Below are 27,552 nucleotides of genomic sequence, written 5' to 3'. Positions count from 1 at the left end.
CTAGGTAAACAGGAGCCCTGGACTTGAATATCAATAACAATAATTAACACTGTCTGTCCTACCACACCGTGGCGTGAAGAGGAACATGGAAGTCTGAATCTCTCTCAAACATCTGTATGTTGGCTCACCATCCAGTGAACTGGAGTCTTGATTCTTCGGTGGATGTCCTCTCTGGCACTAGAGAATTCGTCTCTCACCAAAATCCTGAGTGTTGAATAGTAAGAGTCCCTGCACCTTCCAGCAGGTCAGCAGGGTGACCTCACACTTCCACACGATATAACAGAATCTGAGTAAAGCAGGAAGTGTGCTTGTTGCTTGAGAAGCAAAATGGCCGACAGGATGCAGACAGGTAAAAAAAACTCTCCACAGAGTAGATTCACCAGAGAGGACGACTGGGTACCTCCCCCTACTGGCTAGAAGAGGTCACAGCAGGTCACCCAATGAGCCACGACAGTGTTTTACAACGTGAACAATCTCTTTCTCTATAGCACTTATACAATATACAATATTGCAGCCTTAAGAATGTGTTTTCGCTGCTTTTGTAGTGTGGTCTACACTTTCCTGTGTAAATGTGTGTATATGTGGAGGCCTGACGTCTAGTTTAAGTCAACTGGAAGCTTAACGTTTAATATTTAAATTATGTCCAAGTTCAAAGTAGCAAAATAACAAACGGTAATTAATGAAAATCAACAAACTGAGGAGCGTGCAGTTGAAAATCTGTTTCTCTGCAGCGTCTTTGTCTCTCGTCAACACCTGGTTCCATTGACCTCGTTCTGCTGAACATGGCGTCACTGGCTGGTTTTAGTCTCAGCTGGTCAGCTACAGTCAAACTTGTTCTCAAATGAAATGGCTCCAACAGAATTACTGGCAGTTTATTTTTCAGATCAATTTTAAATCCTTCTTTACTTTGTCTTTTTCACGTCAATCTTTATGCATCTTAATGAGACACAGAAATGATTTTTTCAGTTTTTTACTTCAAGTCACGTTAAATTTGTATTTCTTGTGTCAGTGAGATGTTGTGATGTGGATGATACAAGTTTGAAATGAACAGACACTAAAGTTGTTTCTCACACGTTTATCATCTCTCCTCCATCAGCTCTGGGGACAGCGGGGTCTACTCCTGCAAGTCTGAGAATCAGTACGGACGGATCAACTCCAGGTCTCTACACTTAGACGTCCAGTGTGAGTAGAAAACATCCACATGTCCATGAAACCCAGCACTGTCTCGCAACCTTACAGAAGGTTACTGGGTCCGCCCCCTTATCTGGATTCACACCAAACTTTACTGAGTTCTTCCCTGACCCGTTCCTCATCCTACCTCCAAGTTTCATGCTAATCGACTCAGTAGTTTTTGTGTAATCTTGTTTAAAATCAACAACCAACAAACAAACGGACTGGGGTGAAAACATCTGTTGTTGCATAGCTACACTATATGACGTCATTTTCAAAACTCATAGTGACGACATTCCCATCATATGATCATAGATTATTTTTCAGACGCTCCAAAGCCTCCCTCTGTGTCAGTGAGTCCCTCTGGTGAGATCATGGAGGGCAGCTCAGTGACTCTGACCTGCAGCAGTGATGCTAACCCAGCAGCTAACTACACCTGGTACAAGGAGGACGAGGACTCACCAACAGCATCAGGACAAATCTTCACCATCACTCATATCACAGCTGAACATGGTGGAAAGTATCAGTGTGAGGCCCAGAACACACACGGACGTAGTAACACCACCTTACATCTGACTGTTGGAGCAGGTGAGTCATGTGAAGTCCTAACACCTTTAAAGATTCTGGAGCTGTGGATTGACTTCAGCTCTGAGTCAAACATCCTGCAACATTCCCTGTTCATCCATTGTGTGATTTCTCCAGGTGCTTGGAAATCAGCAGTGACTGGAACAACCACAGCTCTTCTCCTGGTGGTCATCCTCCTCGCTGTCTTCCTGTGGATCAGGTGACACAGTCACACAGTGACACTACTGAATAGAGACATACAGTTCATGATAAGACCTCACCAGCAAGTGTGACTAGAGGCTGGATTTTCAAAATAAAAGCCCCCTCATGGTTAGAGGACAGAAAGCTATTGCATATCACAAGAATACAAACTACCACAAACACACACAAAGTTCTGGTACACACACAGCCCCACACACACAAACACACACACACACACACACACACACACACACACGCACACACACACACACACACACCCTGACTCCTCTGCTCACCTCTCTTTCTCTCTCAAACTGAACAGTTCCTCTCTTTCTCTCTCTCTCTCTCTCACTCTATCAAACTGAACAGTTCCTCTCTCTCCCTCTATCTCTCTCTCTCTCTGTCTCTCTCTCTCTCTCTCTCTCTCTCTCTCTCTCTCTCTCTCTCTGTCTCTCTCTCTCAGTTCATCCAACTGTTTATTTCTTTCCTCCCATCTAGAAGAAACAAGTCCTTCACACAACAGCGTGAGTGCAGTGAGAGACCAGAAGACAGAGCGGAGGTGAATGAGTAGTTTCATTTCAAAGCTCTTGATCTCCACTCTTCAAGGCTGCCTCATTAACTGGTGGAGTTCTGCATTATTGTGATTTGATGAGAAGGGTCAGACCATGAAGGTCTTGGGAGGTCATATTCCTTTACTCTAACAAAAAGCTTAAACTGGTTGGAGGAGGTGCACAACTGAAGGGCAGTAAATCTAGTTAGGGAGTGATTCTAGTTATGCTGCCATCACAGTTTGATCAGCAGAGTAGGATCAGGCCCACAACAAAGAGAAACTATCAGTTCCCAACAGAGTTAAAGAGTAAGACACAGATTCCTGATCCCAGCTCGTATTTTACTGTATGACCAGATTTCAGCTGCGGCACACACACGACCAGCAGAGCAGCACCATGAGGTCCACTACGCCAGCGTCTGCTTCACCCAGAACCGGGCAGATGACCTCTACGCCAACATAGGTCGAGTTCAACCCCAGAGAGAAACTGAGGAAGAGGAGGAGGAGGCTGAATACAGCGCTGTTCGATTTGACAGTGCAACAGGGTGAGCAGCTCCACACGGGAACATTTTCATCTCTACACTTATTGATGTTAAAAACTGTGGGTGTGAGTGGTTTATTCTGCCTTCACAGAACAAGACGTGAAGAAGAGGAGGATGATTCATCTGCAGTGTACAGCACAGTCACCAAACACTGAAGAGACACAACGTGAATCTGTTGTTTATATGTGGATTTTTATATTATCACGGAACCAGGAGAAATAAAACATTTAGACATGTGCAGTGTTTGTAAAGGTTGTTTTCTTTCTTGATGGGTTGGTTAACCCAGATTACAAATTCTCTCACTTCTCACTTCAGAAGCCACGAAAGTTAAAGGTAAGAAAGTTGTTCTTCTTCTCCCACAATTGAGAATTTTTCCAGACTCAACCACGTGTAGAGTTAGCCTCAGGCTAGGCTAACGCTAACCGTAATGTATGTTACTGTCAAATGTTACAAATAACAATAAGATTAACTTCTAGATATTATAAATTGTAATTAGTTCTAGAGCAGCTTAACGATTTTATATCAATCAATGAGAGTGACCAATAATCATTTTCTGGAGGGGGGTTTCAACAACAATATTTTGGATAATGTAAATACACAAGTATTCCCCCCCCCCTGGTGGCTGGCTGCAGTATTTGTCATAAACCCAGCCTCTTCCATGTCAGTGGATGGGACATGGACCAAACTAAAAAATGTCTGTATACAAATCAGGAAGGCCTGTTCAACGCTGCTCACAGCTTCAGTTGAGGAGGATTCTGGTTTGGTGGGAACAGAAACTGAAGTCGTTTCTCACACTCTGTTAGATGAAGAAATTCACAGTTTGTACAAACCACAGCTCAATCTAACACCATTGGGCTCAGCAAGCATGTAAGTGGAAAGAGGAAGTAAGTTGGGTGTGTTTAACAGTTTAAATTTATCTTTCTCTTACAGAATCTCTCTTTATTCTCAGACTCTTCTGTGTTGTAGGTAGACGTGTCTGTGATGTGACTGAGTTTCATCTTGTGCACATTATTTATCTGTGGACATTTTATTGTTTGAAGTCACAGACGAGAGCAGCAGCTACTATGAGTGTAACTGCAGCAGCCAGTGGATTTGTTGTCCTTCTTCTCACTGTGACAGGTACTGTACCTCTACATTCATGTTGTCACTCTATTTTACACTCAGACTTCTGATTCACCTGAAGTGAGTTTGAGAAAGAAAGAAAAAATATAAATGAACCATTCATTCATTTTCAGATCACCACCTGTAAAGTGATGCAGAAAGAAAATATATGAAGGAATTATCATCAGTGTTATTTTGTATCTTTGTTTGGAAATATATATCGTCTTAAACTCAAAATATTAAAGAGTCTGAAACATATTATTATTATTATTATTAATATCATTATTATTATTATTCTCAGCATGACTGAGTTCCTCTCCTCTCGATGAGGACTTGTCATCAGTGTGTGGAGTCATTAGTTGAAATGCTATGGAATGCTGCTCATGGAAATGTGTTTCTTTTCTACAGAAAGTAAAAAGTAAACTAAGTGTTCTTTGGTGTGGTTATGAATCTGATTCTCTGTGTTACAGTGGTACAGTGTGAGAATGACTGGGATGTGAGTTACACTTCTACTGAGATCTGTGCCTTCAGAGGATCAACAGTGGACATTAACTGTACCTACACATACCCATCCACAGTTAATAACCATGATACTACATGTAACCTGTTGGAAAAAGAAACCCAACTGTTACTAAATATGTTGGAAGAAAGTGTTACAAATATGAGAAATATGTTAGAAATATGTTCTTTCATTGAGAATTATTTTTATTTAATTTATACATTTATTATTTAATTCATAACTACATTCTTTATTTTATTCTTCATTTCATTGATCATTTCATTTGATCTCAGAGGTCTTTTTGATTCAGTAGATGGTCCTGTGAAGAAAAACTTTTCAAATTGATTTCATTGGTTCATTTCAGTTTAGCTGAGTTGCTATTGGTTAAGGCAACGCATGTCCCGCCTCCTTCACGTTAGAGACGCTGCGGTAGTGTGTGAAAAATACACAGAGAGCAGCAGGACGATAATTGAGACACAGAGGTTTTGGAGTGATGAAACTTTAAAAAATACACTTTATATTGTTAAAAGGAGGAACTGTGTAAACAGAGAAAAGTCCGGTGAACCACTGAAGCGACCCTGGGAACATCTTGTGTTTGTTTTATTATTTTATTGTCCCGTTGAGTACTATCTGTATTAGCAAATAGCTCTGTGAATTAGCTTAGCCTCGTGGTGGGTTAGCTACCGAGTGGGAACATAAAGTCACAGTGTTGTGGTATTTTTCTAATGATAGTAAAGGAAAACGGGAATATGTGTGTAAAATGAGTATGCGTGCATGTTATTTACATTGTATGAACAGAGAAAGACATCATTTAGCTGAGTTTCATGGGTTATGAAGCTATATATTCTGTATATTACTGTGCTGTGGTGTGTATAGGTACGAGGTATCAGTAATCTGAGCATTTAATGGTGAACTGTGAGTGGTCTTATATTAATGGTTTTCTCACTACAAAACAGTGAAGTGGACATTTCATGTGTTAATATTGCGATGCAGCAGTTATCTTTTAACAAGTTAACAGTGAAAAGTTGCATTATACATTGATATTGATAAAATTAAACTGTACAGTTAAGAAAGGTTGAATAGATTTATATCAGTCTGTTATATTATACAGGCTGGGTTTTTTGGATACCCTGAGATCCTGGACCGTGGATTTGGAGTGATTCTCTCCCTGACGAGGGGGATGGCGAGCTACCCGCGTGAGCATTTTGGATTGAGGAGGAACCTTTCCATTCTTCATTCTCTGTCCTGCCAGAGTGGTAGGGTTGTGGGGAAGGACTTCCAAGAACTTTCGAATTGAACTATTTCTTTTGGGTAAAACATTTTATTTTATTTAGGGTGCACCCGGTAAAAAAAGACATTTCAAATAAGAACAAAAGTAACTGTCGGCAGTGTATGTAAACTGTTTATTTTCTATATATGTTAATACAGTGTTTTGCTTAAATCTACCTGTGTGTTCCTTTTACTCATTGCGGTGTCCAATCTCTTCTTATTACTTTGCCCTGCGAACCTAGTGTGTACTTACCTGTCAAGTGGGTTACACAGTAAAACTTGGCGAGCTAGCCAGGAGCAATTTATGAATTCACATTCATAATCAAATTAAATGGACATCTTTTGAGTAACTGGACTGTGACCGAGTGTATTTGGAAGAGAATTCAACATTTGAGGTATTTTGGTTGTATTAACCCATATCATTTTCAAGTTTATTGACATTTCAGTTTTACCTTGGTTAAACATGGATATTATTTTGACAGAGAGTGTGAAAATCCCAAATGCTGTTTTAGTTAGTGGGTTAACCAACACTGAGGTTGACAATGAAATCTTTGATTTACTCAAGCAATATGGATCTATCGCTAGGATAATCAGAGTACCTAGCGCAGACTCTGAGACCCAGGCAATTGCAGAGTTTGAACATGGCACCGCTGTGAAAGACCTTGAAGCCAACATCTTACCTTACCGAAGACCATGCACTGCCAATCCTGAAGTTATCCACCATGTTCAGAGTCTTGCCAGCGTTTACACAAGTGATGCAGGCACCAGTGCAACAAATACTTACCTTTCTGGGTTGAAAGACTTAGCTAAGTTGAGCGGCAGGGAGTTTGTAGACATCCTTCGTGAGGAGCTGGCTAGGATCAGTAAATCCATTAGAACTCAAACCCCACTTGAGGTCAGTGAAGAGCCTGTGGAAATTGAGCCACCCCTTACACAAAGTGATATCCAAGCTGCAGGCCCTAGCTTTGTCAGTGTCCCCAATGAAGTGAGTCAGGACTCTTACAAACCCCAGACTGGCATCGAGGTCAGAGATTTTCTCTCTCCAAGAGGAGAAAGAACCAGCACTTTCCACTTGCCTTCAGATCAACTCAGCACACCAGAAGTACAGCGTGTTGTGGTTGAGCACATTGTCAAGAGCAGTGAAGTTTCATCTCACATTCAATTTCCTTGTAAACTGAAACAGTTTTCTGGGCGACATCCTCAGCCAAACTTTGAAGTCGACTATGACACGTGGCGCAACAGTGTGGAGTTCTGCTTGCATGACCCATCTATCCCTGACTCCCAAATGGTGAGGAAAATTGTTGAAAGTCTTTCGGCCCCTGCTGCAAACATAGTCAAGTCATTAGGGCCTCAAGCTTCACCAAAAGAGTACCTGAACTTACTTGATTCTGCTTATGCCACTGTCGAAGATGGGGATGAGCTTTTTGCACGATTCTTGAACATCAATCAAAATGCTGGGGAGAAAGCGTCTGATTACCTGCAGCGACTTCATACAGCATTGAGATATGTGGTAAATAAAGGAGGAATCGCTGCCGGCGACTCTGACAAACAACGTCTCAAGCAATTCTGTCGTGGATGTTGGAATAGTATTCTGATCACCAGTCTTCAGCTTGAACAGCTCAGGAGTAAGCCACCATCTTTTGCAGAGCTCCTGCTCTTACTGCGAACTGAGGAGGACAAACAGGCTAACAAAACCAGCAGAATGAAGCAGCACCTTGGGTTCACAAAGCCAAAAGTCATGTCAAACATGCACGCTGCACACATGTCCTACGACGAGGATATTGTCATGCCACAGAATACAGAGGATGCCTTCTTAAACATGACCAAAGACATACAGAAACAGATTGCTGAACTTCAGGTTCAGGTGGCAAAACTCAGTGCATGTAGTTCAGAGAAACCTGTGAAAAAGAAAACAACAGTAAGTGTAAGACAGAAACAGAAGACAAAAAATACCCAGCCGGAAGGACAACTCCAGCAAATGACTGTGACAGTGAAACCGAAGCCATGGTATTGCTTCAAATGTGGTGAAGATGGGCACATTGCATCTACATGTGATAACATACCCAATCCCACCCTTGTGCAGGCCAAGAGAGCAGAGCTCCGGGAGAAGCAGCGTGCATGGGAAGCTCAGAATGGTTCACTCACCACTCGCCAGTCAAACTAGAACAGGCTTCTGTTGAGGGGAAAATGGAAGCCAAGAAACCACTATATCCCCCATCTACAGGCGAACAAAAACCCATGACTCACAGCCACAGAGTCAAACGACAAAGGGAATTGCCAAAACGTCTTGTAGGCAGCAAGTGTACAGCCAATGTAAATGTGGATGGGGTGGACTGTAGTTGTTTACTAGACACAGGGTCACAGGTCACCACGGTGGCCCAGTCCTTTTATCAGACCCATCTATCTGATCATCCTATCAAGCCCATCAGCAACATCCTTGAAGTAGAGGGAGCAAACGGCCAACCTGTTCCTTACCTGGGTTATATAGAGGTTGACCTCAAGTTCCCTAGAGCCCTTCTTGAGTCAGAGCCTGAAATTTCAACCTTGGCTTTAATCGTTCCTGACCTCCGGTCAAACAGTGGTGTCCCATTGTTGATCGGCACCAACACTTTAGATCCCCTCTATGATCAGTGTTGTGATGAGTTTTCACTTTCCCATAATTCATCCTGCTATGGCTACAGACAGGTCCTTCGCACACTACAACTGAGGAGAAAACAAGCAACAAGCGGAGAACTCGGCTTTGTGAAGCTCAGAGGAAGGGAACAAGCAGTTCTCCCAGCAAAACAAAGAGTGCTGCTTGAAGGCTATATGTGTGTCAACCTAGTCAACACAGAGAAATGTGCTCTGATTGAACAACCATCAAGATCAACTCTGCCAGGTGGCGTGTTTGTAGACTGTTGTCTCATTTCCTTGCCAGAGCATGGCTCCAACAAATTGCCTGTTCTCCTTAGAAATGAAACTGAACATGACATCATTCTACCTACCAACTGTGTCATTGCAGACCTGACTGTTGCAGATGCTGTAGTGGAGAATCACCTAATTGATGGGGATGGTCAGAAGCATGTTGTTGACTGCTCCACTCATCAAACGGAGACGTGTCCTGGAAAAAGCTTTGACTTTGGGCCCTCTCTACCTGAGAAGTGGAAGGAAAGAGTCACTCTGAAGCTCAACACCTTCTCTGATGTGTTTGCCCAGCATGACCTCGATTTTGGTCATGCGACGAAAATCCAACACCACATCAAGTTGAAAGACGAGACACCCATCAAACAGAGACCCCGTCCAATTCACCCTCGTGATTATGAAGCAGTCAAAAAGCACCTCAAAACCCTTCTTGATGCAGGCGTAATCCGAGAATCAGAGTCCCCATTTTCATCGCCAATTGTGGTGGTGAGAAAGAAGAATGGCGATGTACGCCTATGTGTGGACTATAGAAAGTTAAACTTGCAAACGATAAAAGACTCTTATGCCTTACCAAACTTGGAGGAGTCATTTTCTGCTCTCGCTGGATCCAAGTGGTTTTCAGTGATGGACTTGAAGTCTGGGTACTACCAAATTGAGATGAATGAAAGTGACAAGCCAAAAACTGCCTTTGTGTGCCCCTTTGGATTCTGGGAATTCAACCGGATGCCTCAGGGAGTCACCAATGCACCGAGCACATTTCAACGGCTCATGGAAAAGTGCATGAGTGACATTCATCTGAGGGAGGTCCTGGTCTTCCTTGATGACCTAATAGTGTTTTCGGACACTCTGGAGGAGCATGAGTCTAGGCTCACCCACGTGCTCAACCGTCTCAGGGAATATGGCTTGAGGCTTTCACCTGATAAATGTAAGTTCTTTCAGACTTCAGTGCGTTATTTGGGGCATATTGTGTCCAGCGATGGAGTGAAGACCGACCCTGAAAAGGTTCAAGCCTTGAAAACCTGGCCGGGACCACAGAACTTAAAGGAACTCCAATCCTTCCTCGGATTTTCCGGTTACTACCGGAGATTTGTGAAGGATTATTCAAGGATAGTCAGGCCCTTGACCAAACTCACTGCTGGCTACCCACCACGGCGGAAAGGAGTCAATATAGGCCTCAGTGATGGGAAATACCTCAACCCAAAAGAGCCTTTTGGTGAACGCTGGGGCACTGAGTGTCAACAAGCCTTTGAGGCGATCATACACAAACTGACATCATCTCCAGTCCTTGGTTACGCAGATCCTAAACTTCCTTACGTGCTCCACACTGATGCCAGCACGACAAGATTAGGAGCTGCTCTATATCAAGAGCAAAACGGGAAACTGCGTGTAATTGCTTATGCCAGTAGAGGACTCTCCTGCAGTGAAGCAAGATATCCAGCGCACAAGCTTGAATTCTTGGCCCTTAAATGGGCCATCACAGAGAAGTTTCATGACTATCTGTATGGAAACTCTTTCACTGTTATCACAGATAACAATCCCTTGACATACCTACTTACCACAGCCAAGCTTGATGCTGCGAGCTACCGTTGGTTAGCTGCGCTCTCAACATTCACTTTTGACATCAAGTATCGAGCTGGCAAGCAGAACATGGATGCTGATGGTCTGTCAAGGAGACATCATGGTGCGCTGGAAAATGATGCCACATCACAAGAGGAAAGCCAAAGGATTGACCAGTTCACTTCTCAGCTACTGACATCAATAAACAAGTTTGAACTGGTGACTCCAGAAATTGTCGAAGCTACTTGTCAAAGGCATACTGTGAAGCAAGATCAAGAGCTCTCACCTTTCCCTGGCTATGTTGACTCACTTGCCATTCATGCAGATGCAATTCCTGCTGTCCTTGAGGAGGATGAGTCACAGGATGGGATCCTAACAGTGCCTAAATACAGTGAGTCTGATCTCATGAAACTGCAAAGAGAAGACCCTGGCATCAGCAGTGTTATCAGTTTGGTGGAATCCGACAACTTACCTGCAGATCACACGGCAGATTCTCCTGAAGAACGGTTGATCCTGAGAGAGTGGAAACGGCTTCAACTGAAGTCAGGCCTTTTGTACAGGACACGGGAGTGTGAGGGACAAACCCTATTTCAGCTGGTACTCCCAGATGTCCTACGGCCTATTGTACTCAGGAATCTCCATGATGACATGGGACATTTAGGGATTGAACGTACCCTTGAACTCACCAGATCACGATTCTACTGGCCAAAGATGGCTGCTGATGTAGAGAGAAAAGTGAAAACATGTGAGCGATGTGTTCGAAGGAAGACCCAACCGGACAAGGCTGCCCCACTCGTGAACATCAAAACAACTAGACCAATGGAGTTGGTCTGTATGGATTTCCTTTCACTAGAGCCAGACAGCCACAACACTAAGGACATCCTCGTTATTACGGATCATTTCACTAAATATGCCGTAGCCATCCCTACCAGAGATCAGAAAGCTAGTACCGTCGCTAAAACCTTATGGGAACACTTCTTGGGCCATTATGGTTTTCCTGAACGCCTTCACAGCGACCAGGGTAGGGACTTTGAGTCTCATACCATCAAGGAGCTATGTGCATTGGCAGGTATTCGTAAGGTGAGGACAAGCCCTTACCATCCCAGGGGAAACCCTGTTGAACGGTATAACCGAACACTCCTCAGCATGCTAGGCACTCTGAAAGACAAAGAGAAGATACAGTGGCGAGACCATGTCAAACCTCTCACTCATGCTTACAATTGCACCCGAAATGATGTGACCGGGTTCTCCCCATATGAGTTAATGTTTGGGAGACAACCCCGGTTACCCATAGACTTAGCCTTTGGATTGCCAGTCAAGGGAAAAGAGTCCAGTTCACATTCTCAGTATGTAAGGAACCTGAAATCTCACCTGGAAGAAAGTTATCAGGTTGCCATCGAAAACTCTCGCAAGGTTGAGGGGAAAACAAGAGGCGATTCGATAAAGTTGTCAGAGAATCTACACTGGCTGTCGGGGATAGAGTCCTGGTCCGTAACCTCCGCCTCCGGAACAAACATAAACTGGCCGATCGTTGGGAGCCAATGATCTATGTGGTTACCAAGCAGATGGGAGACTTACCTGTCTACTCTGTGAAACCAGAAAAGGAGGAAGGTCCCCTACGGACGCTACACAGAGACCTTTTACTTCCATGTGGATTTCTTCCTGAAACTGAGAGAGAGGAACAAAAGATGAAAAGCAGTCCAAAGAGACCTCGAACAAGGCAGCAAAGTGCCATCCAACAAGATGAAGAACCCTTTGCTTCAGACGATGATGACAAGTGTGAAAGCTGGAATGCAACTGCTGCCTTACCAGATGTCAAAGACAGGAGGTTTGTCAAAGTGTATGATATACCAAGACACAATCCATCACCCGCCCTGGGTAATCATAGTCAAAGCCCTGTAACACCTCACCCATATCAGGTCAATGCGGATTCAGATCCAGGAGCTGTAAGGCCAAGTGCTGTCCTTCAGTCTGAAAAGGAAATAGAAAACTCACCTGAAAAGGAAATAGGAAACTCACCTGAAAAGGAAACAGAAAACTTACCTGAAAAGGAAACAGAAAACTCACCTGAAACGGAAATAGAAAACTCACCTGAAAAGGAAACAGAAAATCCATCTGAGAAGGAAAAAGCAAACTTACCTGGGATGGAAAATCAAAATGTACCAGAAAAGGAAACTCATAACTTACCTGGAGACCTACCTGATACTAGTTCAGAACCTGTGGAAGGAAGTCTTATGGAACCGGAAGCTAAAGATCATACAGAGGCAGAGATACCAACTCAAGAAGAGACAGAGGAACAAACAGAAGCAGACATTCCTGTCAGAAGATCACTCAGACAACGTGAGCCATCACGTAGGTTCCATTACCCTGAGTTGGGGAATCCCCTAGTTTCTGTTGTTACTTCCTTGTTTCAAGGATTGAGTACCGCCTTCACCAATTCTCTTAATAACAATGCCAGTAGAGATTGGTTAACAAACATTCCTTTGGAAGTGGCAGAATCAGTAGTTACCCAGCAGCCCTTTGTGCATGCAACGGGACGTGCATACATTTAAGGGGGGAGTGTGTAACCTGTTGGAAAAAGAAACCCAACTGTTACTAAATATGTTGGAAGAAAGTGTTACAAATATGAGAAATATGTTAGAAATATGTTCTTTCATTGAGAATTATTTTTATTTAATTTATACATTTATTATTTAATTCATAACTACATTCTTTATTTTATTCTTCATTTCATTGATCATTTCATTTGATCTCAGAGGTCTTTTTGATTCAGTAGATGGTCCTGTGAAGAAAAACTTTTCAAATTGATTTCATTGGTTCATTTCAGTTTAGCTGAGTTGCTATTGGTTAAGGCAACGCATGTCCCGCCTCCTTCACGTTAGAGACGCTGCGGTAGTGTGTGAAAAATACACAGAGAGCAGCAGGACGATAATTGAGACACAGAGGTTTTGGAGTGATGAAACTTTAAAAAATACACTTTATATTGTTAAAAGGAGGAACTGTGTAAACAGAGAAAAGTCCGGTGAACCACTGAAGCGACCCTGGGAACATCTTGTGTTTGTTTTATTATTTTATTGTCCCGGTGAGTACTATCTGTATTAGCAAATAGCTCTGTGAATTAGCTTAGCCTCGTGGTGGGTTAGCTACCGAGTGGGAACATAAAGTCACAGTGTTGTGGTATTTTTCTAATGATAGTAAAGGAAAACGGGAATATGTGTGTAAAATGAGTATGCGTGCATGTTATTTACATTGTATGAACAGAGAAAGACATCATTTAGCTGAGTTTCATGGGTTATGAAGCTATATATTCTGTATATTACTGTGCTGTGGTGTGTATAGGTACGAGGTATCAGTAATCTGAGCATTTAATGGTGAACTGTGAGTGGTCTTATATTAATGGTTTTCTCACTACAAAACAGTGAAGTGGACATTTCATGTGTTAATATTGCGATGCAGCAGTTATCTTTTAACAAGTTAACAGTGAAAAGTTGCATTATACATTGATATTGATAAAATTAAACTGTACAGTTAAGAAAGGTTGAATAGATTTATATCAGTCTGTTATATTATACAGGCTGGGTTTTTTGGATACCCTGAGATCCTGGACCGTGGATTTGGAGTGATTCTCTCCCTGACGAGGGGGATGGCGAGCTACCCGCGTGAGCATTTTGGATTGAGGAGGAACCTTTCCATTCTTCATTCTCTGTCCTGCCAGAGTGGTAGGGTTGTGGGGAAGGACTTCCAAGAACTTTCGAATTGAACTATTTCTTTTGGGTAAAACATTTTATTTTATTTAGGGTGCACCCGGTAAAAAAAGACATTTCAAATAAGAACAAAAGTAACTGTCGGCAGTGTATGTAAACTGTTTATTTTCTATATATGTTAATACAGTGTTTTGCTTAAATCTACCTGTGTGTTCCTTTTACTCATTGCGGTGTCCAATCTCTTCTTATTACTTTGCCCTGCGAACCTAGTGTGTACTTACCTGTCAAGTGGGTTACATACAGTTCAGGAAACGTTCTGGTTCATTAAAGAGAGTAATGGGATTCACGTTGATCTAAGGACTGATCCAGAGTATTCAGGTCGTGTGGAGAATCTCTGTGAAAACAACAAGTGCACTCTGAGAATCTCTAACCTGAGAGAGAGCGACTCAGCTGTGTACAAGTTCAGGTTCACAACAAACCAACCTACTGGGAGTTTAACTGGTTCAGCTGGAGTCACTCTGTCTGTCACTGGTAACATTTACATCTGAACATTCATTCATTTATTTCCTACATCTTGTTTGGTTCACTTGAGTGTGTCTGTGCACTTTTATATGCATGTGTGTGTTGTCAGTTTGGACTAAAATGAATTCCTTATTCTCACACACAGATTTGCATGTGCAGGTGAGCAGATCAGTGAAGGGTGACTATTCTATCAAGGCAGAGCTCAGGTGTCAGAGCAGTTGTCGTCTTCCTGATCATCTGAACTACGTCTGGTACAAGAATCAACAGAAGGAGAAGATTGAAGGAGCATCTTATTCAGGTCATTTTCAGTATACAGACAGAGTTTCCTGTGCTGTTAAAGGACTCGAGGATTTCCGCTCTCCCTCAATGTGTGAGTTTAATCTACAATATTTCACTAACAGCACCATCTGCTGGAGTATTTGAGATAATTCATTGTACCATAACTTGATGTGTCTTTAAATACGTTCTTCTGCATGCGCACATTGAACTCTTTGGATACTACTGTCAGTACTGACAAATTTGTGTAGTACTAGTACTAGTATTCTGCTTGTGTAAATAAAGATTGAAGACATGACTGCTCCCCAGAAGTGAAGCCAAAGCATTGTGATCGCCCCCTGGTGGCTGGCTGCAATATAGAACATATTTCCTGTCTCAAATACATTTTCTAAAGATGGTTTCTGTCATTTCAGGTCGTTCTTATCACACCTTATTGTTCAAGTTTCTCATAAGTTTGGTTTTAATTTGTTATTTCATGAAATGAAAATTAGATTAAACTTCATGATTGACAGCAGAGGCTGACTCAGGATTGGTCGAGCTCATGTATGGGCGGGACCTTGATACTGTGGCTCCATCTCCAGATCACTACTGTGCAGACTGTGGTTCCAAATGTGAAAGATGGCAGCGTTGGTATCCAGGATATTTTGGCTTCATTTCTGGAGAGTGGGAGGAAGTGGAGATGTGTCGTCCATCTTTGATCGACTCTGCATAAAAGACACAGATCATTTCCTCCATATTAACCAGTTTGCTCCATTATAAGAGCAACTTATACAAGGTCCCTCATGTTCCTCACCTCCAACAGTGTGTTTCTCCCTCACACTGAAGTCTAAAGGGAACTTCTCTGTGTTTTATGTGAACTGAAAGTTTCCTCATCTTGGCATCGTCATCATCTTTAAATGAAAACTTGCTAACTGGTGATTCACCAGAGAAAATACATGGAGTTAGTTTTATAAATGTATAAGTTTATCTTCTGATTCTCTGATGTGCTCTGTGTTACAGTGGTAAGGAGTCAGATTGACTGGGATGTGAGTTACACTTCTACTGAGATCTGTGCCTTCAGAGGATCAACAGTGGACATTAACTGTACCTACACATACCCATCCAGGTTGAATCAACTTGATACGACAGTTCAGGAAAAGTTCTGGTTCATTAAAGAGAGTAATGGGATTCACGTTGATCTAAAGAATGATTCAGAGTATTCAGGTCGTGTGGAGAATCTCTGTGGAAACAACACGTGCACTCTGAAAATCTCTAACCTGACAGAGAGCGACTCAGCTGTGTACAAGTTCAGGTTCACAACAAACCAACCGAATGGGAGTTTAACTGGTTCAACTGGAGTCACTCTGAATGTCACAGGTAACATTTACATAAGAGTCAGTTTGAAATGTTAGTGAGTTTGTTAAAATAAAATCACATGTTTGTTCACAGACCCTCAGCTCCAGGTACATGTGAGGAGATCAACAGCCAATCCATCTTCTACCTGGACAGAGCTGACCTGTCACAGCAGGTGTCAGCTCCCTGATCATCTTTCCTACGTTTGGTACAATAACAATAAACCTGTTGGACGAAAAAAATACTTTCACCTCCGACACTTTAATGCTGAAGACAGCTATCACTGTGCTATAGAAGGACAGGAGAGTTTCCCTTCTCCTACAGTGTGTGAGTTTACTCCTCCTCATGAAGCTACAGTAATGTGGAAATAATTTAAATTAAAACTTTTAACAAATAATACATACAGTGTTTTGATTGTATTCTCATCCTGTGTGTTAATATAGACTATCCTTCAAATGCTCCAAAGCTTCCTTCTGTGTCAGTGAGTCCCTCTGGTGAGATCATGGAGGGCAGCTCAGTGACTCTGACCTGCAGCAGTGATGCTAACCCAGCAGCTCACTACACCTGGTACAAGAGAAGAGGAGATAAACAAGTTCAACCTCTAAGTGAAGAGACACAATTTGTCTTCAGCTCCATCCGGTCGTCAGATTCTGGAGAGTATTACTGCACAGCTGAGAATGAGCTGGGAAGGAGTTCAGCAAACATCGTTATTACTGTGACATGTGAGTGAAACACAGGTTATTAAGTGAAGACATATTGAATCTGTCCCATTCTTTGTCCTTTACATTTTAAATGTGCAGATATGGGACGTCTGACTTCTGCCCCTTAAATATTCACAGTCTGACCATCAGCAGCACAAAGAGGAATCCACCCAGCGTCAGTAAAAACATCCATAAAGCTTTCACCATCCTCAGTAAACTTGAAAGATATTTCCTTCACTGTGCACATTCACATGACGAGCAAACAGCTCTCATCAGACAGACCGTGGTGAAAACAAAACTTTGCTCCTGTGCACACGTCACACATACACCTCCCAGCAGGGGGAGCAGTGGATCATTAACATTTTAAGAGACAGGCCCACAAACAGGCAACTCTGAGAGCTCAGAACTCTTCAAAAAGCTTAATTAGAAAAGAAAATGTCTTTATATTCAGTAAGAACATCGAGACAGGTTTAGCAAAAATTACAAAAGTTGTTTTTGTAAATGTTTTGTCCTGCACCATTAATTATTGTGAGTTTGTGAAATGATAAAGTAAAAGTTATTTCATCTTAGTTTTACCTGCAGCATGGAGATCAGCACTCATTGGATCAGCTGCTGCAGTTTTCCTCGCTGTGACTCTCCTCTCCGTGTTCCTACTGATCAGGTGAGAAAATCTGTTCCACTAAAGCTTTATACGATGAATTCCTGAAAATCTGTTCTGTTATATTATATCCACTCCATTATTATGTATATTGTTTTTGATTTGGTTCAATTGATCAGAAAAAAGAGAAACTCTCATCAATCTGCTGATCCTGGGGACAGACTTGACCACAGTGAGCAGGTGAGACACACAGTTCAGTTTCAATCCTTTCAAACGCCACTATTTCTCATGTCAAACCCTTTTCTCTGTCATGTGAAGATTAAAAACTAGTTCACTGTCAAAATTTGTTTGTTGATTTGTAACTTGTGCTGCTTTAGATCTTGTGGAAGTTTTTGAAAGATTGTATTGATTGGTTCAGATATCTTTAGTGTGGAGCACTGTAATGTGGAGCAGATCACCATTGGGTGTGGCTGTGTAACACGTCCATTGTGCGTTGTTCTGTCTTAGACTCAGTGTGTGTGAGTCTGCTGTTTGTAGTCTGTGTCGTTGGGACAAATAAAGTCAGTGTTGGCTGCGTGTGGATGCAGCTCTATAATTAAAGGTTGATCCACAGAGCAGTCGTGTTCTTTCATATCTGTATTTAGTGAGTATGTTGAACTTTGACGTGAATTTGAGGTAATTGTGTTACGAGCTGGAGAGATAGCGCTGTGTGGCGCTTAGTGTCGGTGAGTAGAGCGCGGTGCATCGGCGAGACGGAGAGTTGTGTACTCGTTGCTGGTCGGAACAAGACTGAGAGAAAAAAGGGAGTTAAGGGGGTGTGGCCTATCCCCCTTCCTTCTCGCTCCTTCAAGTTTCTGTGTGCCTGACTTTTCTTTTTTTAAGTGCTGACACATAGTTTTGGGGTCTATTGATTATATTGTGTGTAGCTCGACCTCTTAAATAATGTTACACAACTTTACACAACAGAAGTTTGTAGTGTTAGTGTTTGGATTCAAACTGAAGACCTTCCCTCCTTCTGGTTTTTAGTAGAACCACATGTTTCCTGTCCTTGAAACACGTCTGGTGTAGAAGGAGGCGGTTTAAATAAATCAATAGCTGCTATAGTTGGACTCTAACGTTCTCCATTCTGCCACATGTTCACGATTAAAAAGCAAGTTTGTGTTTGCAGCGTCTACACAATCCGTCTGAGGAAAACTGTGACCTCAACTATGCCAGTGTCCACTTCATGAAGAGTGAGACGGATCCCGTCTACTCCAGCGTCGGATCAGCTGAACCCAGTGAACACAAGGAGGTGGAGGAGGTTGCGTACGCTTCTGTCAACTTTAACAGATCTGCCCCGAGGTGAGCAGCTCTTCATTCAGGACCATTATCCTCACTAACACCACAAAACATCATAAACAGAGATGTATCCTATAGAAGTCATTTGTTTATATACTTTAATTTTCTTGTATTGTTTAAAAATGTATATTTGTTAAAGGAGACATATTATGCTCATATTCAGTTTGATCATTTTATTTAGTGTTGTGACTTTAAAATGTTTAAAGTTCAGAAAACATCACTTTCCTCAGACTGTCTATTGCTGCATCTCCTCTTTTCAGCCTCTGTCTCAAACACTTGGTTTTAGCTCCTGTCTCTTTAAGACTGGTCTGATTGGTCACCCGACCCACTCTGTTGTGATTGGTTAACCACTTCCTATGCGTGTAGGAAATCATCCACTCTCACTTTACGAGGGACACATTCAATCTCAAATCATTTCTTATAGTTTAACTAGCGTTTCCGTGGTGAAGGACATGTTTGTTTGAACCCGTGTGCAGCGGGCTCTCGTCTGGTGGGTGTGTCAGAGGTGTTCCCCAATCAGCAGAGACTGTTTTAAAAAGGCAGTGACACAATGGATTCTAAAGTTCTCTCCAGATGCTGGTGTTAGAAGCTGCTGTTCCAGACGACGGAAGCAGAGACTGTGACATTCAGCCTGTATTGAAGCATTCAACACGTATTTTAACTCACATCATCTTCCTCCGAGATGTTTTCCATGAGAACGCTAACAATGACCTCCTCCACTAACATTGATGAACCACTTCATAACACATCTGTTTACGTTTAAATACTGCTCATGCTACGTTTGCTACAGCCCTGGCTTCTGCCGATGATGCAGAGGTATGGGCGGGGCTACTGGTGAGGTGTTTCAGGAGCTTCATGTTTTCTGTGGAGCAGAGGAGCTCGTTTTACCAGGAGAGGAGCTCAGACTTTGGGCTTCTTAACTTTGCAGAACTTTGAAACTCAATATGTCTCCTTTAATGCTACGTCTCCATGACCTCCTGATCATTCATTAGTTTCATGTCCTTTCAGAACCAGAGGTCAGGACACTGGAGAGGATCCAGCTGCATTGTACAGCACAGTCAAAACACCTCCTGCTGTTTAGACCAACGTCTGGAAATCACCTTAGTCCCGATGGAAATATCTCAACAGCTGCTGGATGGATTTTCATAGAAGTTCATTCAACTGATCATGGTCCCCACAGGATGAATCCTTCTTTGGTGACAGACTCCAGCATCATTGTTGAAGTGAATGTTCAGTTTCAAGTGACTTGTCTTGACAGCTAATGGATAAATTGCCCCGAGGATGAATCCAAACGACTTCAGTGACTCGACTTTTATCTGAAATATATCAGCAACTTGTAGAAGTTGTTAAAAACGCCACATTTAGCCTGAATGAAAAATATCAAACATTTTATAACTTGCAGCTTCAAACATGAAAATATCTGCGGTGTGTGTCAGACGGTCGACAAACTGTAAACTTGTAAATAACTTTTCTATTCATAAAATTATCAAAACAAGCATTATTAGTTAGTTGTAGTGTGACACTGCTGCCACTAGATGGTAGTAAAGAGTTTTACTGATAAAACCACAGAGAGGATTCTGTCCCTTTCTCTTCTTTCTGTTTCTACACTATTGTTTCCATCGTTTCCATCATCAGCCGATCAGGAGTTGTACTCATTTCCTCTGAGGACTGGAGGGAGCACGTCTCATGTGGATGTGAGCTGCTACTGACGTGATGAACGCCTTGAATGTGACGTTAACACAAAGTGAACTGCTGACACCAGATGAGCTGTGTTGCCTCTGGTGTCTGTTCAAAGTTTGCATCAGGCCCATTGATTTCACTTTAGTGTTTTGTGGTATTTCTCACATCACTTGTTAAACACGTGAAGAAGAAGGAGTTAGGTGTGTTTTAATCCACCATGTTCACACGGCGGCCATTTTCCTCTGACGTCTCTCTCAGGGTGTGAAGCTTGAATGTTGCTACTAACAAAATAATGTTGTACTGCTGTGATCCAGGTTTATAAGTTACACAAAAAAGATAATATATTATTACTGATTCTTAAAAAGGATGATTGATTCATTATTATAATATTAGCTTTGGTAATTTTAGTAACAATAAGTTTGTTTGCTGCACCTTTAAGAGACTGATTTTAATTATACTTTTTCTATTTTAAAATTTACATATGAACAATATTCAAATCAATATTCAAATTTTAAGTCTAGTTCATTTCATTTGTTGTTCACTCACAACTTCCTCTTTTCTAACTTTGTTATGTACAGTTTTGCAACAGGGAAGATTTTCTTTCAGGGATCATTTAAAGTTTTTTTTATTCTGTTCATATATTTTTATTTTTACATTAAATATGAAGCTCATTTGTTCCTATTTGCTATTGTTTTGAAACTCTTACTATATTTTAATCTCACTTCCAGTATTTCTTCTATCTTTTGTTCGTCCTTTTCATAATAAAGCCAGTCAGACTCCATAAGGGACTTCCATCACACAGATAATTATTGTCTTCTTCCCGTGAGTTGAGCTGCTTGCGGGTCCCACTGCAGAGACGAGGTGGATGAATGCTTGTGTGACCCTTGGTTACACTAGAAAGAGTGTAAATGTGGAGCAGGATGAGAGATACTAGGTAAACAGGAGCCCTGGACTTGAATATCAGTAACAAGAATTAACACCTGGATTACTTTGAATGAACTTGTATTAGAACACATAACCTGCAGTTCAAGTTTGATGGACAGTTACAATACATCATAAATTTACCCAAAATAATAGGACAAATAAATGAAAGGAAAAGAAAATGCACTTAAAAGTCCCTTCAAAGTCTGTGAGTCCAGTCTTAAATGTCAAACTGGTGGATTGATCGTTGGGCCCAATCTGTCTTTGTACAGTGTCTGTCCTACCACACCGTGGAGTGAAGAGGAACATGGAAGTCTGAATCTCTCTCAAACATCTGTATGTTGGCTCACCATCCAGTGAACTGGAGTCTTGATTCTTCGGTGGATGTCCTCTCTGGCACCGGAGAATTTGTCTCTCACCAAAAACCTGAGCGTTGAATAGTGAGAGTCCCTGCACCTTCCAGCAGGTCAGCAGGGTGACCTCACACTTCCAAACGATATAACAAAATCTGAGCAAAGCAGGTAGTGTGCTTGTTGCTTGAGAAGCAAAATGGCCGACCGGATACAGATAGGTAAAAAAACTCTCCACAGAGTAGATTCACCAGAGAGGACGACTGGGTACCTCCCCCTACTGGCTAGAAAATGTCACAGCAGGTCACCCAATGAGCCACTACAGTGTTTTACAAAGTGTATAATCTCTTTGTCTATAGCACTTATACAATATACAATATTGCAGCCTTAACAATGTATTTTAGATGCTTTTGTAGTGTGGTCTACACTTTCCTGTGTAAATGTGTGAATATGAGGAGGCCTGACGTCTAGTTTAAGTCAACTGGAAGCTTAACGTATAGTAATTAAATAATGTCCAAGTTCAAAGTAGCAAAATAACAAACGATAATTAATGAAAATCAACAAACTGAGGAGCGTGCGGTTGAAAATCTGTTTCTCTGCAGCGTCTTTGTCTCTCGTCAACACCTGGTTCCATTGACCTCATTCTGCTGAATGTGACGTCACTGGCTGGTTTTAGTCTCAGCTGGTCAGCTACAGTCAAACTTGTTCTAAAATAAAATGGCTCCAGCAGAATTACTGGCAGTTTATTTTTCAGATCAATTTTAAATCCTTCTTTAATTTGTCTTTTTCATGTCAATCTTTATGCATCTTAATGAGACACAGAAAAGATTTTTACAGTTTTTTTACTTCAAGTCTCGTTAAATTTGTATTTCTTGTGTCAGTGAGATGTTGTGATGTGGATGATACAAGTTTGATATGAACAGACACTAAAGTTGTTTCTCACACGTTTATCTTCTCTCCTCCATCAGCTCTGGGGACAGCGGGGTCTACTCCTGCAAGTCTGAGAATCAGTACGGACGGATCAACTCCACGTCTCTACACTTAGACGTCCAGTGTGAGTAGAAAACATCCACATGTCCATGAAACCCAGCACTGTCTCGCAACCTTACAGAAGGTTCCTGGGTCCGCCCCCTTATCTGGATTCAAACCAAACTTTACTGAGTTCTTCCCTGACCCGTTCCTCATCCTACCTCCAAGTTTCATGATAATCGACTCAGTAGTTTTTGTGTAATTTTGTTTAAAATCAACAACCAACAAACAAACAGACTGGGGTGAAAACATCTGTTGTTGCATAGCTACACTATATGACGTCATTTTCTAAATTCATAGTGACGACATTCCCATCATATGATCATAGATTATTTTTCAGTGTATATAAACTTCAGGTCGTCTCTATAGTCCTATTAGAGGCAGGAATACAGCAGAAGGCAGTTTTAAGGATGCATGATGTAAATCTCTAACTTCTTTGTGACATTACTTTTAAGTCATCTATCATTATATGATGGGGAATAATGTTCTGATCAGTATATGATTTAGTCTCTCTGCTATTTATGGGAATATCTTTGAAAATGTGTCTTTTGGGTCAAATCTTTGCTCATCTTGACCTCTGACCTTTGACCGATCAGCTGAAAAGTTAATATTCACTATAATATTCAGTAAGTTTGGTTCATGTGTCGAGTTATTTTGTACATTCACACAAACAGGCTGAAAACAAAACCCTCAGTACCTGCTTCTGTCTGTGCTGGCGCCCCGGGTTAATAATGATCATCTATATGTAACCCAGATCTCCTGGGCCTGAGTTCGTAAACACAAAAAAATTAATAATTAATAATTAATATTAATATTAATATTAAAGACCACCACAACTGTATTTTAAAAGTCAAAACCTTCACAGGTGTTTATTTACAATATGAAATAAATGAAATTGTTGTGAGCTCCTCTCTCAGGAAGTAAATATTTGCTAAATAAAATAAAAGCACAACAGTTATATGAAATGTAACTGAGGAATTTTCTCAAATGCACAAAATAAAATACAGGGTCTCTTTAAATTGTTTAAATCGATCCTATGGATTCTCAATTTACCCTTTAACTCACTGACAAGGTTATATAAAATCTTTACCTTTCACAGTTCTCTGAATCAAAACAAAAAAAATCCTAACAACTTTAAATTAACTCACAAACATCACATGTGGACCAGAAATGATAAAACTCAAAACTCAGTTGCAGGCCTGTAGTGATGCTCGGGTGCGGTGAGGCCTGAAAACTATTATGGCCACTTCACTCAGTCAAGAGCATAAAATAAAAGCACGTGCATTGTCACATCAGTTCGATACTCACAGGTCCAAACGAGGAGCAATAGGGCAATGACAGTCACAGATAGGGGTGATGACAGTCACAATCCAAACACAGGCAGCACACAGCAACGAAAACCCGGAGTTAGAATAAACAGCAGAGTCCATCCACCAGCAACCATCTCAGTTTCTTTGATTACATGAACTCTGTTGAGCCATAATATCATCACACTAAATCCTACTGACTTAACGTTAGCCCGTTTTAGCATTGAAAACAACAATAGTGCTAAAGCTATGACGTCCAAAATCGTGATGCTAAGCTAGCGGGTGGCTAATTACATTACAGTTCGGTCTTTTTCCACTACAACATTAAGTTACAGCTCACAATTTAAGGCATACACATTATATTTACCTTTGGCAGGTTACATAGAAGAGTAATATATCAGGACCTCGATGACACCTCTTAAGTGTTTCCCACAGCACTACACTTTTCCTCAGGACTCCGGACAATATCTCTCTCTCTAACTCACCTGCTCAAAGCATGCTGAGAAAAACTTAGATTTCACATTAAAAGCATTCAAATCAATAAGTCTCTCGTCTTCTCAATCACAGAGCCTTTTAACCACACATCTATTTATTGATTTACTTTTTTAACTTTAAATAGCCAAACTTATTAATTGTACATATTATATTTATCACATATTATCCCGTATTTAACCTTATTTTAACTACTATTTTTAATAATATGAACTTATCTAATTATCATGAATTTTCTCTTTTAATACAACATTTGTTATGCTATTTTGAGATAAATTTTATGCACTGTATCCTAATGGTTTTATACAGGGCTACATATATTTAAGAAGCACTTATCAAAACCGGAGATTAAAAAGTTCTTCACTTTGGTTAATGAATATTTCATTTACATCTTAAATGTGCAGATATGGGTCGTTTGACTTCTGCCCCATAAATATTCGCAGTCAGACCATCAGCAGCACACATGCGCGGCGCGTCCCATTGGGCAAGTCGGGCAGTTGCCCAGGGCCTCGGCCACCAGGGGGCCTCGTCGTATTTATGATTTTTTTCTTTATTTTTCAAATAAATCACTCCTCATGTCCTCCTTCATTCAATATGAACCCAATAGCAAGACAGGCTTCATCGTACTTTCTTTTCAACTTGGTTTTTGAACACTGTCTTGTTTGTCACTGACCGGCTGCTTAACAGGAACGAGCTCTGATCTCACTCTGTGTCTCTGAGCGAATGTGAGAGGGCGGAGCCCCGGGGCCTGTTTGTGTGTGATGTCTGGGGACACACACGCACACACTCGCCCGCACAACACTGTACAGCAGACCTGGGCATTGTACGGCCCCCGGGCCGCATCCGGCCCTTTGGCTGTGACCGGCCCACGTGAGGTCAACGGAATATTAGGAATCACATGTAAATAAGTGCTTTAATTCTGTTTTTCTTTATTGCTGTAACAAGTGAATTTCCCAATTGTGTGGATAAATAAAGAAATCTAAATCTAAATTCATGCAGACAATACAACAACATTTCTTTTATTTTGAAGGTGCCTTTTTTTAACATTTACCTGACGTACATCCTGAATGCCGCGAGCGGATGACGTGTTGGCGAACGGAGTTAAGAAGAGATTTGAGTTACTAAAGTCCGCAAAAATGTCAGCCCACGTTAAGAGAAGAAAGATAGAGTTTTTAACGAGACACGGACTGCTAAGTATTTATCTACTGAAGTCAATGGGAAAGCCGTGTGCTTAGTTTGTGGAGAAAAGATCGCTGTTTTTAAGGATTGCAATTTGAACCGCCACTACGAGACAAAGCACGGAGAGACTCTGAGGACGAAACGTAACGAGAAGGATCGAGGACATCGGTCATGAAAAACCTGGAAAAGTCATGGAATTGTTAAATGTTTATTTTCCAGTCCTGGAAAAGTGCTTGAAAAAAATCCCAAAAGTTTTGGAGAAGTCATGGAGATTTGTTATATTCATATTTTCATGTCGTTCATTTACGCTGAGTTTTAATTAATTCAAATGCTTTTAAAAGAAATACGCTCAAAATATAAGTAGGCATACTATCTCATACTAATTGAAGTGTTCGGTGGGGAAGCAGGTGAGATAATGCACTACGCCAGGGAAGTGTAGATTTAACCATGCTTGGCTACAAATGGAAAAGTACATGCCATGTGTTACAACAGACGTCAATCAAACTATTGTCTCACTCATTTGTGTAATTCAAGGTTTACTGTATGCTTTGAAATTCTCATTGTTAGCTTAAATACTAAATTTAGTCTCTTTTGCATGTATACACTGAGATCTCACAAAATGTTTGGTCATGGAAAGTTGGTTTAAAGATATGGAAAGTCATGGAAAAGTCATGGAAATCCATGGGTTAAAAATGTGTATGAACCCTGTGTATTATACATCAGGAGGTGTTGTGTAAGTCAGTGCTAAAAATGAATCATGTTACTGATGTAACTAAATTAGTTAACTTTATCAGGGCAGGAGCTGAATCACAGACAGTTTGTTGCACTTTTGGAGGAGCATGAGACTGAACATGGGGACATAGGCTACCTCACAGCTGTCAGATGGCTCAGTCTGGACAAAGTGCTTAAAACAGTATGGGACCTGAGAGCAGAGATTCAAGAGTTTTGTGAAAAGAAAGTCAAGGACAGCCCAGAGCTCTCAGATGCAGACTGGATGGAAGATGAGGTAAATAGAAAGTTTAATTCTGCGTGGACAGATTAATTTGCTTTCACTGCCAACGATGCAACGATGCAGGTGTATGACAATTCACCATACATTGTCATACACCTGTATGCTTGATATGTGGCGAGGAATTAGCAAACAATATGAAATGTCATGTTGAAAGACATTTCCAGAGCGAGCACACAGCATCTGCTGAAAAGTACCAAGCTGGAGATGAGCAAAAAAAGCAGAGTTCTGTGTTTCATTTAATTCAAAGTAGGCCTACACATGTATTATGTTCTCCTCTTCATAAGAGTTTGGTGTTTTCCTTTTTTGTAACAGGTTAAAATAGCAGTTAAACAGTTTTTTTATTGTCGTTCTATAATTTAATAAATGCAACAAACTATAGTTTTTATATATATTGTATAACTATATATATAACTTTATAACCTGTGTTATCAAATATTTGTTTGGCTCCAGGCAGATTTAATTTGGGGGAAGAGGGGGCAAAATGTCTCTTTCGATAGTAAAGGTTGACTACTCCTGGGTTAGTATGACACAAACACTAACTCACTCACTCACATGTCTCCCTTTCTCACACACTTATTTAATCACTTTCTCTCTCTTTCTCTTTCTCTCTCTCTCTCACACACATACACACACACATAGTCAAAATAGATTTTTTTTTTTGGGGGGGGGGGGCCTCAAGATTGTTCTTTGCCCAGGGCCTCCAATTAGCCAGAACCGCCCCTGGCAGCACAAAGAGGAATCCACCCAGCGTCAGTAAAAA

At 41.3% G+C, this 27,552-nt stretch overlaps 2 protein-coding genes across 3 annotated transcripts in view; both read left to right on the top strand.

Annotated features, from left to right (window-relative positions):
- The window catches only part of LOC128437409 (B-cell receptor CD22), a 137,653-nt gene that overhangs the window by 74,919 nt on the left and 35,182 nt on the right, over positions 1-27,552 (top strand). The gene's annotated exons all lie outside the window — the stretch shown is intronic.
- Positions 1,431-3,217, top strand: LOC128437414 (B-cell receptor CD22). Its single transcript, XM_053419563.1, has 5 exons — positions 1,431-1,758; positions 1,873-1,954; positions 2,434-2,494; positions 2,840-3,027; positions 3,116-3,217. The coding sequence occupies exons 1-5, from the start codon at positions 1,476-1,478 to the stop codon at positions 3,177-3,179; spliced, it is 678 nt and encodes a 225-aa protein (XP_053275538.1). The 5' UTR covers positions 1,431-1,475; the 3' UTR covers positions 3,180-3,217.

Source organism: Pleuronectes platessa, chromosome 3 (assembly GCF_947347685.1).
Source record: "Pleuronectes platessa chromosome 3, fPlePla1.1, whole genome shotgun sequence".
Classification (NCBI taxonomy): Eukaryota; Metazoa; Chordata; class Actinopteri; order Pleuronectiformes; family Pleuronectidae; genus Pleuronectes; species Pleuronectes platessa.
Note: the sequence above shows the minus strand (reverse complement) of the source record. Positions and strands in the feature narration are given on the sequence as shown.

Excerpts from the sequence above, each read along its gene's own strand:
- LOC128437414 (XM_053419563.1), top strand. The coding sequence starts at position 1,476 with ATGATCATAGATTATTTTTCAGACGCTCCAAAGCCTCCCTCTGTGTCA. Across the intron at positions 1,955-2,433 it reads GCTGTCTTCCTGTGGATCAG|AAGAAACAAGTCCTTCACAC; the intron begins GTGACACAGTCA and ends CCTCCCATCTAG. Across the intron at positions 2,495-2,839 it reads GACCAGAAGACAGAGCGGAG|ATTTCAGCTGCGGCACACAC; the intron begins GTGAATGAGTAG and ends CTGTATGACCAG.